Genomic DNA, 16,877 nt, shown 5'->3' with positions numbered 1-16,877 from the left:
CTGGGAATCGGAAGGATCTGGGTTCTAATCCCAGCTCTGCCACTTGTCTGCTGTGTGACCTTGGGTAAGTCACTTCACTTCTCTGGGCCCCAGTTACTTCAGCTGTGAAATGAGGATTAAGAACGTGTGTCCCACTTGAATACCTTGCATCTCCCCCGGCGCTTAGAAGAGCGCCCGGAACATAGTAAGCGCTTAACAAACACCACAATTATTATTATTATTATTGTTCATATCTACCCCTGCATTTAGAACAGTCCTTGCCGTATAATAAATGCTAAATACCAGAACTAAACACCATATTGACTCCCAAACCACCGTGTTTTCTACCTGTATGTTGATCTTTTTGTTTAGATGGATGTAGCTCCATATCTTCATCATCTTCATAACTCCTCTTATGGCGACTCGGAGTGTAGGAAGTAGAGGGACTAACGCGTGCCTGGTTGGCGCTAACGTATGCGTACAGGGGGGCATTAAGGACAACACCATGCAGATCTGACAACGATTCAAATCAGTTTACTTATATAATGGTCCGGGGATGATAGCTTGGCAATTTGCTTAAATACGTCAGTACCCACCACCCCTCCCCAAAACAAGAGGGAAAAATTGAGAGGGGCCAGAATTAAGTCAGTCACAAAACGCCCAGTCAGAATTTTCATGCACTCATACATGGAACCATGTAGGAATAATAAAAAAATAATAATAAAAAAAATAAAAATAATAAAAAAAATTCTGCTCCCTCCAACTGGCAAAGAAGTACAACGGATTTTTCTATATCGGCTAGAACACCCGTTAGGGAATTAGTAAACCGTCTTCCAACAGTGCACTTCTACCCGGGTTGAACACGAACGTGGAGACAGAAGAAAAGATTGTGCTTAGTGGAAGGAGCAGGGGTCTGACAGTCAGGAGACCCCCAACTTTTAGCCCAAGCTCTGCCACTAGCTTACTGAGGGGCCTAGGGCAAGTCACTTATCTGGGCATTATTTTCCTTATTTGAAAATGGGGATTGAAAAAACGGTGAGTCCTGTGTGGGACATACATTCATTCAATCGTATTTACTGAGCGCTTACCGTGTGCAGAGCACTGTACTAAGCGCTTGGGAAGTCCAAGTTGGCAACATATAGAGCCGGTCCCTACCCAACAGCGGGCTCACAGTCTAGAAGGAGGAGACAGACAGCAAAACAAAACATGTGGACAGGTGGCAAGTCATCAGAATAAATAGAAGTAAAGCTAGATGCACATCATTAACAAAATAAATTGAATAGCAAACATGTACAAGTAAAATAGAGTAATAAATCTATACAAACATATTCATTCATTCAATCGTATTTATCGAGCACTTACTGTATGCAGAGCACTGTACTAAGCGCTTGGGAAGTACAAGTTGGCAACATAGAGAGACGGTCCCTACCCAAAAATGGACTCACGGTCTCGAAGGGGGAGACAGACAACACAAAACATGTGGACAGGTGTCATCAGAATAAATAGAAGTAAAGCTAGATGCACATCCTTAACAAAATAAATCGATTAGTAAATATGTACAAGTAAAACAGAGTAATAAATCGGTACGTATTCATTCATTCAATCGTATTTATTGAGCACTTACTGTGTGCAGAGCACTGTACATTGTGCCTGACCTCATAATCCTGTATCTACCAGAGGACATCACCATAATACTACTATTTGGTGAGGACTTACTAAGTGCGGAGCATTGAACTAAACGCTGGGATACAGACAAAATGATCAAGTTGCATAGTCCCTGCCCCTTGTGGGGCTGACAGCCTTCCCCACGGCTTAGAACACACAGCAAGCGCTTAACAAATACCATATTACGAGGAAGAACGTGAATTCCCATTTTACAGACGGGAAAACTGATGCGCTTGGCACACTGCAAGTGCTGACTAAATACGATAACAAGGAGACGAGTAATAGGGATTCACACAACGCTGGTAAAGGAACTCTTAACACGGAGTTCATCAGAAACATCAACCCTGCACTGTAGGAGAATCAAGTGCATACACATGCATACGAGAGTTTAGAGATGGATTTTCAAAAGTGAATTGAAAATAATAATAATAACGATGGCATTTGTTAAGCGCTTACTATGTGCAAAACACTGTTCTAAGCACTGAAAATGAAAGTTTACAAAATACGCTTCTATATGGCAAGCTTAGAAGTCATTTTTTTGTGTCTACAACTAATTCCCAACTGGTACGTTTTTGGAATCACCTGATAAGAAGAATTGTGGTATTTGTTAAGCGCTTACTCTTTGCAAAGCACTTGTTCTAAGCGCTGGGGGGGATACAAGGTGATCAGGTTGTCCCACGTGGGGCTCAGAGTCTTCATCCCCATTTTACAGATGAGGGAACTGAGGCCCAGAGAAGCGAAGTGACTTGCCCGAAGTCACACAGCCGACAAGTGGCGGAGCCGGGATTAGAACTCAGGACCTCTGACCCCCAAGCTCGGGCTCTTTCCACTGAGCCACGCTGCTTCTCAACGTGACAGGACGTGACACTAGAATTTAGGCTAAGAACTACCTTTGAGGCCTCCAAGGAGCAGTTTAATTTGCAGCCACACATCATTTGCTAAGATCACATTAGAATAAAATCAAGACCAAATGATATTTTAATTCAATTTGGCTAAGCTTTGATAACTACCAAGCGAATTCATGATAGGGGAACTCAATGAACTGAAAAACTCTAGCTTTCTTAGGATCCGGGCAAGCAATTTAAAACATTTTTCTGCAGAATATATCAATATGTCATGCTGTGCGTAAAAGAGTACAGATTGGGACAAAGGATATTTCTTTTACCCATGAGGATTCTCCAGGCACTGGAACACAATAAAAGGTCTGTCTTTCTGAAGTGGCCGTTTTGGCAGAGTTGAAGTCAATTTCTTGTTGAGGCTAAAAATACAAACAGCATAAAACAGCATTCAAGGCTAGAAACTTATTTTTTAATCACTACCTTTCATTCAGACGTATATTAAACTACCTAACATATTTAGACACGAGACAAATTACTGAATAAAAAAATCCTTAGTCTTAAACTTTCAACTGGAAAGACATTAGTCTTTTAGACTAGTCTTTTAGACTAGTTGGGTAGGGACTGTCTCTATATGTTGCCAACTTGTACTTCCCAAGCGCTTAGTACAGTGCTCTGCACACAGTAAGCGCTCAATAAATACGATTGATTGATTAGGCATTAGATCTGGGTTAAGTTTACAGCATTAAAATACAGAGAGATGCTAAACTTGAGCATCCCACAATACACAAACACTGTACTATATGTTTAATAATAATAATAATAATAATAATAATGGCATTTATTAAGCACTTACTATGTGCAAAGCACTGTTCTAAGCGCTGGGGAGGTTACAAGGTGATCAGGTTGCCCCACGGGGGGCTCACAGTCTTAATCCCCATTTTCCAGATGAGGTAGCTGAGGCCCAGAGAAGTTAGGTGACTTGCCCAGTCACCCAGCTGACAGTTGGCGGAGCCGGGATTTGAACCCATGACCTCGGACTCCAAAGCCCGGGCTCTTTCCACTGAGCCACGCTGCTTCTCTTGTTTAATAAACAAGCTTCTCTTGTTGTTTAATAAACAACAAAAATGAGAGTTGACTGAAAGGGTGGCTTTAGACAAGACGATGTTTTTTCTTTCAATAAAATAGAATTTATGCCCTTTCTTAGAACTAATTACACACTGACCCTTCAAATATCAGAATTAAAGCAACTGAATCCAAGACAAAATTCTAAAAAAGCTGAACGTTTCCGCCATTTTTTTCCTGTATTTAGGCACTTACTATGTGCTGGGCACTTTACTGAGCATCATCATCAATCGTATTTATTGAGCGCTTACTGTGTGCAGAGCACTGTACTAAGCGCTTGGGAAGTACAAGTTGGCAACATGAGCACTGGGGCAGATACGGGCCAAGCCTACTGGACACTGTCCCTGCCCCAGATGGGGCTCACATTTTACAGAGGAGGTAACTGAGGCACAGAGAAGTGAAGAGACCTACCCAAGGACGGATGGCGGACGAGTGGCGTAGCCGGGATTAGAACCCAGGTCCCTCCGACGCCCAGGCCCAAGCGCTATCCACTAGGCTACGCGGCTCCTCTACGTCAGACTGTGCCTGTTGTGAGGGTGTCTGACAGACTTTTAGACTATGAGCCCACTGTTGGGTAGGGACTGTCTCTATATGTTGCCAATTTGTACTTCCCAAGCGCTTAGTAAAGTGCTCTGCACATGGTAAGCGCTCAATAAATACGATTGATGATGATGATAGAGGACGTGGTAGCAGCGAAGCAGCAGCCCTCCGACCTCAACTCTCAGTCTGAACTGAAAGAGATCCCCTATTGCTATAGGCGATGGGCCTGATCTATAAGTGCCCCCTCTTCAAGACTGAACTTCAAAGGAAACACCAGTAATGGTAGCAGCCCCTACACCTCAGAGCTAGAGGCCAGGCTGCCAGTTTTATTGAGTATATTCAATGGGAAAGAGCTCCTGCTGGCTTCCATAATTTCGGACCACTGTTCCCATTCCGTTGGAAGCCCCATCTTAAAAGCCGTTACATCTGCAAGAAACGAACACCTCTTTGTTCTATTTACCACGGGTTTGTGGCTTTTTTGGAGCGCAGCCCGTGTGTGACGTGCGTAACCACTGCAGACGCAACTACCTTACAGCCTAACTAAAAATTGCATTGATTAAGCTCAAAAAAACGTACCCCACATTCTGCTACATCTCTGTATTTTCCAAAATGCAGAACCTGTAACACAAAGACAAGCTGGTTGGATACGGTTTATCCAAATAGTAGGAGACACCGTACCAGAGCTCAAACGGCTTATTATCCAAGGGGAAAATGGGGCTCGGTGTTACTATTTAACATATACATATACTATTTAACATATACTTTAACATATGTTAAATATGTTACTATTTAACATATACTGTGGGAAGTGGCTTCCCACAGGTACAACTTTTAACAACTGCGTCACCTTTAAAGATGCTTCGGCGTCAGATCAGATGAATAAGATAATATGAGGCTTAATAATCCTAGAGCCAAGTTCGAGAAGTGGTGTACTTACCCTCGCTTTTGTAATTTGGTCAACTGTCTCATAGACTCCCATGTAAAATTCAGGGTCGAACATATCCTGGACCATACAACGGAATTTCACTAAACTGTTGGGCTTCAGATAATGAAGGGGGACATCATTCAGCGACGGGACCTTCAAGAAAAAAGAACTGTTCCGATTAAAAACATTACTCATTAGTGCCTTTAGTGCAGTGAGAAAACCGTAAAGCAAATGAACATTTAGGTTAAAAATTCGGTTTGGAAGTAGCACAGTACTTTTCCACTCAATTGTACGGACGTGGTGAGGCCGGTAGCAGAAACAGTATCTTCTGATTCTATTGTTAAGTGCTTACTGTTTGTCAAAAACTCCTGTAAGCGCTGTGGTATGTACAAGTTAATTATGTCAGCCACAGCCCCTGTCCCAAATGGGGCTCCCAGTCTAAGTACGGGGGAGAACATGTCACCCCATTTTACAGCTGAGGAAACTGAGGCACAGAGAAGTTAGCTGACTTCCCCAGTCACAGAGCAAGCAGATGGCAGAGCCAGGATTAGAACCCAGGTCCTTCTGACTCCCAGGACCACGCTGCTTCTCACAAGTATTTATAATCAATCAGTCAATCGTATTTATTGAGCGCTTACTGTGTGCAGAGCACTGTACTGAGCGCTTGGGAAGTCCAAGTTGGCAACATAGAGAGACAGTCCCTACCCAACAGTGGGCTCACAGTCTAAAAGGGGGAGACAGAGAACAAAACCAAACATACTAACAAAATAAAATAAATAGAATAGATATGTACAGGTCAAATAAATAAATAAATAAATAAGTACAAACATATATACATATATACAGGTGCTGTGGGGAAGGGAAGGAGGTAAGATGGGGGGATGGAGAGGAAGGAAGGGGCTCAGTCTGGGAAGGCCTCCTATAAAATGTTTACTATGCGCCAGGGACTGCATTAAGCACTGGAGCAGGTATAAGATAATCAGGTCGCACACAGTCCGCGTACCAAATGGGCTCACAGTCTTAGCTGGCCCCACTACACAGATGAGGCAACAGACCCAGAAGTTAAGTGACTTGCCCAAGGTCACCCAGCAGACAAATGAAGGATCCGGGATTAGAACCCAGGTCCCGTGACTCCCATCCAGTCCATACTACAATCGGCTGCCTGGATCGTTTTTCTATAAAAACGTCCCGGACGCATCACCCCGCTCCTCAAAAAAAAAACCCAGTGGTTGCCCATCCACCTCCATATCAAACAAAAACTCCTTTCCACTGGCTTTAAAGCAGTCCATCACTTTGACCCCTCTTATCACACCTCGCTATTTCTCCTTCTACGACCCAGCCCGCACTCTTCTGGTGCTAACCTTCTCACTGTGCCTCGATGTCCCCTGTCTTGCCAACGACCCCAAGCCCACATCCTGCCTCTGGCCTGGAATCCCCTCCCTCCTCTCATCCGACAGACAACCACTCTCCCCCGCTTCAAAGCCTTATTGAAGGCCCATCTCCTCCAAGAGGCCTTCCCAGACTAAGCCCCACTTTTCCTCATCTCCCACTCCCTTCTGCATCACCTTGACTTGCTCTATTTAGTCTTCCCTCCTCCCAGCCCCACATCACTTACATAAATATCTGTAATTTTATTTATTTGTATTGATGTCCGTCTCCCCTACTCTAGACTGTGAACTCATTATGAGCATGGAATGTCACTGTTTATTGTTGCATTGTACTCTCCCAAACAGTACAGGGCTCCACACACATTAAGCGCTCAATAAATACGACAATGAATGAATGGAGTAACTCTGGCCTCCTGCAGAAGGCCGACAGCTCCAAGAAATCTTTACCCAAAATGAAGTCGGAACTGCATAAAAATACCATTTTTCATCATCATCATCAATCGTATTTATTGAGCACTTACTGTGTGCAGAGCACTGTACTAAGCGCTTGGGAATTACAAGTTGGCAACATATAGAGACAGTCCCTACCCAGCAGTGGGCTCACAGTCTAAAAGCATTCATCAGTATTATGGATCACTATAATCGACAAGCTTTTATTAAGCACACTCCTTTGCGCATCGAGGAAACTGTGGAAGATACTGTGAGGTTACGGACCAAAAAAAGAACTATTAGAATTGCAATAACAAAGAACACGAAAATGAAGCTGCCAAAGCAGAGCGGCGCGAATGAACAGAGACCTGAAAATTTTCCTTCAAGCAGGAGTTCGAATGATCTCCAACCTTTTAAACAGTTAAAAAAATCCTACAAAAGCAGGTAGAGCTATCAAGCGGTGATGCTACCTGGATGATGGAAGATGAGATTGGGAAGCGGGACTTGAGTCAATCAATCCATCAATTGTACCAACTCTCCTAAGAGCTTAGTACAGGGCTCCGCGCCCCGTAAGTGTTCAAAACCATCGATGAGGATGATGGTTGTATTTATTCACTGCTTTACTGTGAGCAGAGATCTGAAGTAAGCACTTGGGAGTCCTCGGATGCCCTGAGCATTTGGGCCCCGGTGTTAGTGACGTTGAAGCCTTTTCAGTATCTTAAATCCCTCAGCATTGAAACGTTGAGATGGTTAGTTTCTTGGCCACCTTCTTGTTCCAGTGGGGGGAAGGAGCTTTTCTCATCGTCGATGAGGGCAGAAGGGGCCTCACTGAGATTTTTAAATCATTTTTCTGCCCACTCTGTATCTGTGTACGCTATTTAGGAGTAATAGTATCGGAGCACCCACTGGATGCAATTCACCAAACTACGCTCCGGGATTCTATCATCCTCAGTTCCCGCCAAAGCGGAACTGTGCGGCCACTGCCTTTATGATTATGATCATCATCAATCGTATTTATTGAGCGCTTACTGTGTGCAGAGCACTGGACTAAGCGCTTGGGAAGTACAAGTTGGCAACATATGGAGACAGTCCCGACCCAACAGTGGGCTCACAGTCTAAAAAGGGGGAGACGGAGAACAAAACCAAACATACTAACATAATAAAATAAATAGAATAGATATGTACAAGTAAAATAAATAGAGTAATAAATATGTACAAACATATATACAGGTTATGATCCGTGACCTTGTTGTTCAGGTGTGGCTGGAGGGAGATGAGGGTCGAACGGCTCAAGTAGCTGGATGGTACTTCTGGAGAAGGTCCCCTTCTCCCAGCCTTAGGGAAGATTTTAGATCTTCTAGTTGTTATTTCATGTCCCACTGTTGTCAAACTCTGTCGATCGCCAAAGGACGTGCTACCTATCTCGTTTCGATTGTCTACTTCTGCCTAACCATGTATTATTCATTCAATCGTATTTATTGAGCGCTTACTGTGCTCAGAGCACTGTACTAAGCGCTTGGGAAGTCCAAGTTGGCAACATATAGAGACGGTCCCTACCCAACAGTGGGCTCACAGTCTAGAAGGGGGAGAAAGAGAACAAAACAAAACATATTAACAAAATAAAATAAATAGAATATGTACAAATAAAATAAAAAGAGTAATAAATACATACAAACATATATACATATATACAGGTGTTGTGGGGAGGGGAAGGAGGTAAGGCGGGGGGATGGAGACGGGGTAGAGGGGAGGGGGTGGAGGGAAGAGTCCAATACAACAAAGCTGGTAGGCAAGTTCCCTGTCCACAACAATCTTACAAACTACTACTACTACTATTTTTAATGGTATTCATTAGGCGCTTACTATAATAATAATGATAATAATAATAATGGCATTTATTAAGCGCTTACTATGTGCAAGGCACTGTTCTAAGCGCTGGGGGTATACAAGGTGATCCGGTTGTCCCACGGGGGGCTTACAGTCTTCATCCCCATTTTACAGATGAGGTAACTGAGGTTCAGAGAAGTAACTTGCCCAAAGTCACACAGCTGACAAGTGGCAGAGCCAGGATTCGAACCCATGACCTCTGACTCCAAAGCCCGGGCTGTTTCCACTGAGCCACGCTACTATGTGCCGGGCACTGGACTAAGCACTGAGGTAGAGAGAATTTCTAAGAAACCTCCTTAATTACCGACAGAGCTGTGGAAACTCCTGGGTTCTCTTAATACTCTCCAATCCTGCCAAGATCCCTTCTGCTTTGCCTCCTCCTCAACTCTTTTCAACAAACGAGAGCAAAGGAGCTCCCAGACTGCTGAAGTTGGAAAACTCCACTCGGATTCACGGTTAGAATTTTTGGACAGCATGGAGTCCCTGCTGCTTCTTCCCCTTCCCCTCTCCCACACAGTCACGAACTTTCGCTGAAACATCTGGCTGCTGTAGTCAAGGTGGCTTAATGGAAAATTGGGGTCAAAAAAATCCATTGAGTTCTGGGACCATACAGCAAACACCGTTAGTGATGAACTACAACCTTGAGAACTTGTTCACACTAGGCCGCAATGGATACACACACTAAGTACTTAAATACCATAATAATATGTATCCAATCAATCAATGGCATTTATTGAGCGCTTACGATGTGCAGAGCACTGTACTAAATTCTTGGGAGAGTAAACCATAGAATCAGCAGACACATTCCCTGCCCATAATGAGCTAACAGTCTAGAGGGTCAGTACCTCTTGAGCACTTTGATAGTCAACTGAAATTACTGAGTGCTTACAGTACTAAGCGCTTGGGAGAGTACAATATAACAATTTAACATATACAAGGTCTTTCACTCTCCTTTGGAAAAGACGATCAGGATCAAGTCATGAACAAAACTTTATTTCATGATTTCTAAGAGGCTATGTAGGTACCCCTTGAAACACAAGCAGGGTAGTTTAAACTGGCAAAACCAAGAAAAGGTTTGTATTTTCATATCTCTCTACCAGCAGGCCTTAATTTACACTTCTTTTTGCACATTTCAGTGTGTATAGTATATTCAAAACTGGATTACATGAAGAGAAACTTGATTTCATGAAGAGAGAAGACAAGCAGACAAGCCTTCAACTGGTCTCCAGAGCATAGTCTAATTGGCTTAATATCTCGATGATGATTCAACAGGGAGGGCTTCTTCTGGTGTCTTTTTCAAGTATTGTACTCTCTCCATTGTTCTCACATGTATTAATGCACTTCTCTAACAGAGGGACTAGTCATTGTTATATTGACAGTATTCACGATTGACTATTCTGTATGATTGGATGAACACCGTTTAGAACATACCATGAAAGTGCTCAAACTGGGTGTAGTTAATCATCAGTTTATAAGTACACATATAAAAAGCAAAAATAATAGTTGCAGCTTTTAGCACTTAAAATCGGCTAAGAAAAGTCCTGTGAGCTTCTGGGAAGGAAAAGAATCTCAAACTTATGGCATTGGGAAATATAGGGCTATAGACTCTATTTATTTACTTATTTTGCTTGTACATATCTATTCTATTTATTTTATTTTGTTAGTATGTTTGGTTTTGTTCTCTGTCTCCCCCTTTTAGACTGTGAGCCCACTGTTGGGTAGGGACTGTCTCTATATGCTGCCAACTTGTACTTCCCAAGCGCCTAGTACAGTGCTCTGCACACAGTAAGCGCTCAATAAATACGATTGATTGATCGATTAGGGCCTAAATGAGTCTATTGCACATACAGTGAAGAGCAATGTGGACAAAAGTTGTTGTAACTGCACCTTAAAGTGCTGAAATGAAAATACAAATTACAATACCATACGAAGGACAAAAAAAAGTGCTGAACGTGTGGATTGGGAACCGAACACAGAAAAGAATTTCACTGGACAGGCTAGTGATTGAAAAAAAGGACAAGAGATTGTATGAGCACTCAAAACAGGATGCTGCTTCAGCGTCACGTACAGTAGGACAAACTAAGAAATCAGCTTTTATAGTCAGCAGACGACGGTTCGGAAAATTCAAAATGAAATGCGGATTGTACAATGGTGACAACTGCAGACCACAAAGCAGTAGCAAGATTAATAATAATAATAATAATGTTGGCATTTGTTAAGCGCTTACTATGTGCAAAGCACTGTTCTAAGCGCTGGGGGGGGGATACAAAGTGATCAGGTTGTCCCACGTGGGGTTCACAGTCTTAATCCCCATTTTACAGATGAGGGAACTGAGGCTCAGAGAAGTTAAGTGACTTAATTTAAGATTACAAAGCGAAGCCAAACTAACCCAGATGAAATTGGACTCCATCGTATTTACTAAGCGCGTACTATGCAGAGAACACTATTCTAAGAACTTGGGAGAGTACAATAGACAGAATCGGCAGACACGTCCCCTGCCCATAATGAGCTTACAGTCTAGGGACAACCTTGTAGTCTGGGAGCCAAAAGATGAGAAATGTACAGCGTTCCGAGATTTCTGAAAGACGACGTATCCTTCTCATTTGAGGAAATACAGTGGGGGAGGTTATGGTAAAGTCCCAAACCCCTGAAACCTCAAAGGATAAATAATAATAATAGCATTTATTAAGTGCTTACTATGTGCAAAGCACTGTTCTAAGCGCTGAGCACTGTTGCGGTCACCTTGGGAGCCTAATATATAAACCCCTATTTCCTATGAATTGTCTGACCCCATTTTTCTTGCAGGGTTTTTTTCGAGAATGTAGCCAGGGCGTAAATCTGGCCTTGACTGAATATTTAAGAGTGGAGGTTATTATTATTATTATTATTATTATTAGGCTGTTATTGCCAGCTGGAGGCCCTAGAGCCATCGTAGTGACCACAGCACAGCAGCATGGTCTAGTGGGAGACAGGACCTGTGTTCTAATCCAGGCTTTGCCATTTGCCTGCTGTGTGACCATGGATAAGTCACTTCACTTCTCCAGGCCTCAGTTACCTCATCTGTAAAATGGGGATGGAGTCTACGAGCCCCATGTGGGACAGAGACGAAGTCCAATCCTATTTACTTGTGCCACCCCCAGGGCTTAGTACGGTGCCTGGCACGTAGTAAGTGCTCAACAAATACGATTATTATTATTATTATTATTACTCTCAACCAACGGGTGATGGACTGGAGGCTGCCCTAGTCACGTTTACCGATGACCTGGGATTCCTGCCGAGGTTTTCCACCAAGCGAGACACCCTAAACGGGGCTTCACTTCTCTGTGCCTCAGTTACCTCACCTGTAAAACGGAGATTAAGACTGTCAGGCCCACGTGGGGCACCCTGATTATCTCGTATCTGCCCCAGCGCTTTGAACGGTGCTTGGCACGTAGTAAGCGCTCAACAAATACCATCATTATTATTATTATTATTATGCGAGTTGGAAACTCACACTGCTGATGGCAAAGCCCCAGCAGGTTTCTTCTGCTTGCTCACATCAGGAGATGAGAGGGAGGGGAGCAGCCATGAACCAAGACCCATCTCTTGCTTACAGTGGACGGCTCCACCATCACCACACTATCTGGATGTATTTTTCATACACTATCCTACACAGAAAACCACGGACGACTGATAAGGGCTCGGTCCAGGGAGTCCAGAGGGCCTGGGTTCTAATCCTGGATCCACCACTTGCCTGCTGTGTGATGTTGGACAAGTCACTTAACTTCTCTGAGCCTCAGTTCTCTCATCTGCAAAATAATAATAACGATGGTATTTGTCGAGCGCTTACTACGTGCCAAGCACCGTTCAGAGCGCTGGGGCAGATTCGAGATAATCAGGGTGCCCCACGTGGGCCTGACAGTCTTCATCTCCGTTTTACGGATGAGGTAACTGAGGCACAGAGAAGTGAAATGACTTGCCCAAAGTCACTCAGCTGACAAGTGGCGGAGCCGGGAGTAGAACCCACGACCTCTGACTCCCAAGCCCAGGCTTAGGGATTCAATACCTGCTCTCCCTCTGGCTGAAGACTGTGAGACGATGTGGGACCTGATTATTCTGTATCTGTCCCAGAGCTTAGCACATGGCAAGTGTTTAACAAATACAATTATTACTAGCATTATTATTATTATTACAAATAATGCAACAGATTCCCAAAGCACCCCCGGGAAATCCCTAGTTCAGTACACTGCTACAGTGTATGCACAAATTCATACACTTCCAAGTGTCTTAACCAACCAGTAGGGATTGACTTTAATATTAGTAGAGTTTTACACGTATATTTATAAAGGAAACACACTGCATTACCTTATTTCGATCACAGTTCATTTCACTAACAATGGAGGCCCAAAATGCAATAGTGGTAATCTTACCCATCTGGTAGCATTGTTTTCTTTTAATTTTTCTCGAAAATATTCCGTCACTTTCTTCTCCCAGTTAGAATTCGGGCCATTTTGGGCTAGAAAGATAGAAAACATGCTTTTAAAACACAGAGATACAGTACACTGGTATTTTACTGGAGTCGGCTTTACACTATTTCTTTGTCAAACATGCCTACTCAAATTGCTAAAGAAATAGTCAAGGCTCAACAGATCACCCCTCAGACCGCCGTTGCCTGCGCTGTCAAAAGGAGTTATTCATCAGTATAAATGAGAAACTTATTTCACTCGTTAAATGCTGTTCACGGAGCACCTACTGTGTGTCTTGTACTAAGCCCAGGGGGGGAAAAGTACAAATGAGGAGGGTAACCTGGTCCTTACAGAGGCTCAAAATCTAAGTGTGGGGAGAACAGAGGAAAGGCAACTGACCTACAAGACGATAAAAACCACGAAGCAATATATAAAAGCAATAAAATCATGAACTAACATATCCGGATTTCTACTTGGATGCCCCACAGACACCTCAAGCCATAGCAGAGCTCATCTTCCCATCCAAACCCTCCCCTCCCTTCGATGTTCCTATCACTAAAGGCAACCCCACCACGCCTTATAACTTGAGCATTTTTCTTGACTCATCCCTCATTCAATCCCCACATTCAATCTGTCATCAAAACCTGTCGGTTTGAACTTCGTAGCATCTCTGGAATCCACTCTCCCTTCTCCAGCCAAACTGTTACCAAGCCGATCCAAGGCTTGATCATATGGGAATGATCAATGATGGGAATCTTGACTACCGCCATCAGAGGAAGGAGTGGATGAGGGAAACGTTGCTGAGGAAAAGCCAACTGGATTTAGCAAGGCCACATGTGAGCAATGGAAGACGGCGAGGAGATTAAATCAAAGCCAAGGCGGTGGCCTTCAGAGACGGAGAATGGGAGTGCTGTCGACCATGACAGAAAAGTCAGATGGAGAGAGAATCTGGGAGGGAAGATGAGAAGTTTGCTTTTTTAAAATGCTATCTGTTGAGTGCTTACTAGGTGCTAGGCACTGTTCTAAGCGCTGTGGTAAGTTCAAGCTAATCAGGTCCCTATCTCGCCTAGGGCTCACCATCTTAGCCCCCATTTTACAGATGAGGGAACTCATCTGTAAGTTTAATGACTTGCCCAAGGTCACCCAGCAGACAAGGGGCGGAAGCGGGACTAGAACCCAGGTCTTTCTGCCTCTCAGGGCTGCGCTCTATTAGGCTACACTGGGCTGAAGTAGATGCCCACGGCTGGACATCGATGGGGAAGTGTCCTGGAGGCAAGAGAAAATATGAGGCTGCAAAGGAGATCAGAGCTAGAGGGAAAAAATTGGGAGTCATAAGCACAGCAAAGGGACCTGAGGCCATGGGTGTGGGTGAGCTCCCTGTGGGACTGGGCATCAAATGACAAATCAAATCAAATTAGAGGAGCCAGGACAGAGCCTTGAGGAGCTGACAGGTGAAAGATGGAGAAAGAGCCGGGAGGAGGAGGGAAAAAATTAGGGGAGACCTGTGTTGGCCAAAGCCATTTCAGAAGGGACTGGTTCCCGATGCTGAAGACGCCCGAAAGGTCAAGGACAGAATAGAAGTCATTAGACTTGGCGAGGAGTGGGTCACTGGTGACCTTAAAAGGTACGGTCTCGGTAAGGGGTGGAAACGAGAACTTGGTGGGTCAAACAGGGAATTGGAAGGGTGGAAATCTGGACGAGAGGGTGGGGCAATAGCCGGAGAGAACAGTGGGATCCAGAGAAGATCTTTTTTGAGCCTGAGCGTGTTTGAAGGCCGAGAAGAAGGAGCCATGAGAGAGTCGGCAGTTGGAGAGCGATGGGTAGCAGCGAGTGTTTTCAGGTGAGAGGGAATAGGGTCAGATCTGTTTTCCTCATCCGCTCCTTCCTCTCCACCCAAAATGCCAGCTCCCTCGCCCAAGCCGAGTCCGATAACGTCGGGACAGCCGTTCTAGTGAGGAGGCGGTACCCTCCCCGACGTTGGGGGGGGCCGGGCCGCCCCTTGCTTCTCCCATTTCCCCGCACCCCGGGGGCCCAGGGCTGCCTGCCCGGTGACGTTTTCAACGGTTGGCCGGCCACCGTTTGTCTGGTCGAACCGGCAAAGCGAGGTGGAAGAGGGCCGAGACGACTGCGGAGCCCGCTCTTGCAAGTTCAGGTACAGACTGAGCAGCCCCTGGCCTCGATCCTAGCCCCCCTTCTCGTCACTGCTCGGTTCTGCTCCTCCTTCCACAGAAGCTTACTGGCTGTGGCCACTTCTAACACTCTCCCCAACTCCCAGACACCACTGTCTTTTTGTTTTGTTTTTTTTTTTTTAATTCTTAGCTCTGGATCATAGGCGCAGGTAGAGGGGTCTTTGGAGGATCAGCTGGGAAGGATGAGAAAGCGGGTGAAGGGGGAGGAGGGACTGCAGTGGCAAGTCGCCTTTGAGGTGCTTACACCTGATTATTTCAGTTTTATGAACAAACGAGCTGGTGAGGTTGTCGGCAAGGAGGGCTGGGGACTAATTAGTGGGGGGAAATGGGCTTGGGAGTCAATGAGGGGGGAAAAGTAACATTGCTAAGGAGAAGCAAGTCCAGGGTTGTTGCACGCAAGTGGCACAGTTTCGAGTGCTTCTTACAGTTCTCTGCCCATCGGAGGCAGTTCCAATTCTACTGACTGCAAAACCCAGAGACTTTTTAAACGCGTGAACGCAGGCGACGCAAAAGGGGAGACTTTTTTGGCAATTTGTTTCGGGTTTGGGGGTATTTATTAAGCCAGGCACCGTACTAAGCGCTGGGGTAGATACAAGTTAATCGGGTTGGACTCATATGGGGCCCAGAGTATCAGCCCCCCTTTTACAGGCGAGAAAACTGAGGCACAGGGAAGGAAAGTGACTTGCCCGAGGTCACACAGCGGACAGGTGGTGGAACCGCCATTACAACCCAGGTCTTTCCGACCACCAGACTACGCTTTTGCTCTTTCACTCTTCCATCTTTTGTTAGGCGTCTGTCACCAAACCTCCCATCCTCCCAGTTCTTCAGCCAGGGAACACGTTCACTTCTCACCCGAGGACTTTTCCCAGCCACGGTATAAACTTTATACACCGCAGTCCCTGAATAAGTGTCGCTGCAACTCAGGTCGGAGGCCGAAGACGGAGTAAGTTTTAATCGGTTGAAAACTCAAAGCAGTGTGGGCAAACGATGTCCTACGAGGCCCGTAAGCTGAATCAGCGGTTGACGCTGAATCACGAGAGACCGAAAGGAGCACACAGGGGACAAACAATAACCGGTAAAAAATCTCAACTACCTCCCGCACGGATGGTGAGGGAGAACGCAGCTGTCGAGGGATCATCGTGCCCGGCAGGCAGGCGGGTTATGGTGATGAGTTGGTTCTGACCATTCCACCTAAGCCGTTTCGGCCAACCCGAAATCCCACAGATGGGGTATTCCGGCCAAGCCGGGGGGCTCAGAATCCAAGCCCAGTCCTGCAAGGAGAGTTTAGCCCAAAGCTGGGGGATTGGGGGCTGAAAAACACAGGTAAGAAGGAGTCTAGTCATGTTTGCCCACGCCTGAGTCAATACGATCTGTACCGGTTCCCCGAACAAAGACCACTGGGAACACTTGCTGCCCTCTCGACGTGGCAGCCCGGGCATTCGCTCTCAGCCTGCTCTGTGCCAACAGGG

General features: G+C 45.1%; 1 protein-coding gene across 1 annotated transcript in view; it reads right to left on the bottom strand.

Moving 5' to 3' along the window:
- LOC119938607 (minichromosome maintenance complex binding protein) overlaps nucleotides 1-16,877 on the bottom strand; it is a 51,855-nt gene that overhangs the window by 25,833 nt on the left and 9,145 nt on the right. The window contains exons 2-6 of the mRNA XM_038758495.1: nucleotides 13,184-13,269; nucleotides 5,083-5,223; nucleotides 4,722-4,763; nucleotides 2,801-2,902; nucleotides 328-457 (exon numbers count right to left, since the gene is read on the bottom strand). Coding sequence (XP_038614423.1) covers nucleotides 328-457; nucleotides 2,801-2,902; nucleotides 4,722-4,763; nucleotides 5,083-5,223; nucleotides 13,184-13,269 — 501 coding nt within the window. The remainder of the gene's footprint in view (nucleotides 1-327; nucleotides 458-2,800; nucleotides 2,903-4,721; nucleotides 4,764-5,082; nucleotides 5,224-13,183; nucleotides 13,270-16,877) is intronic.

Source organism: Tachyglossus aculeatus, chromosome 16, assembly GCF_015852505.1.
Source record: "Tachyglossus aculeatus isolate mTacAcu1 chromosome 16, mTacAcu1.pri, whole genome shotgun sequence".
Taxonomy (NCBI): Eukaryota; Metazoa; Chordata; class Mammalia; order Monotremata; family Tachyglossidae; genus Tachyglossus; species Tachyglossus aculeatus.
The sequence above is the reverse complement of the archived record's forward strand: the minus strand, read 5'-3'. Positions and strand labels throughout refer to the sequence as shown.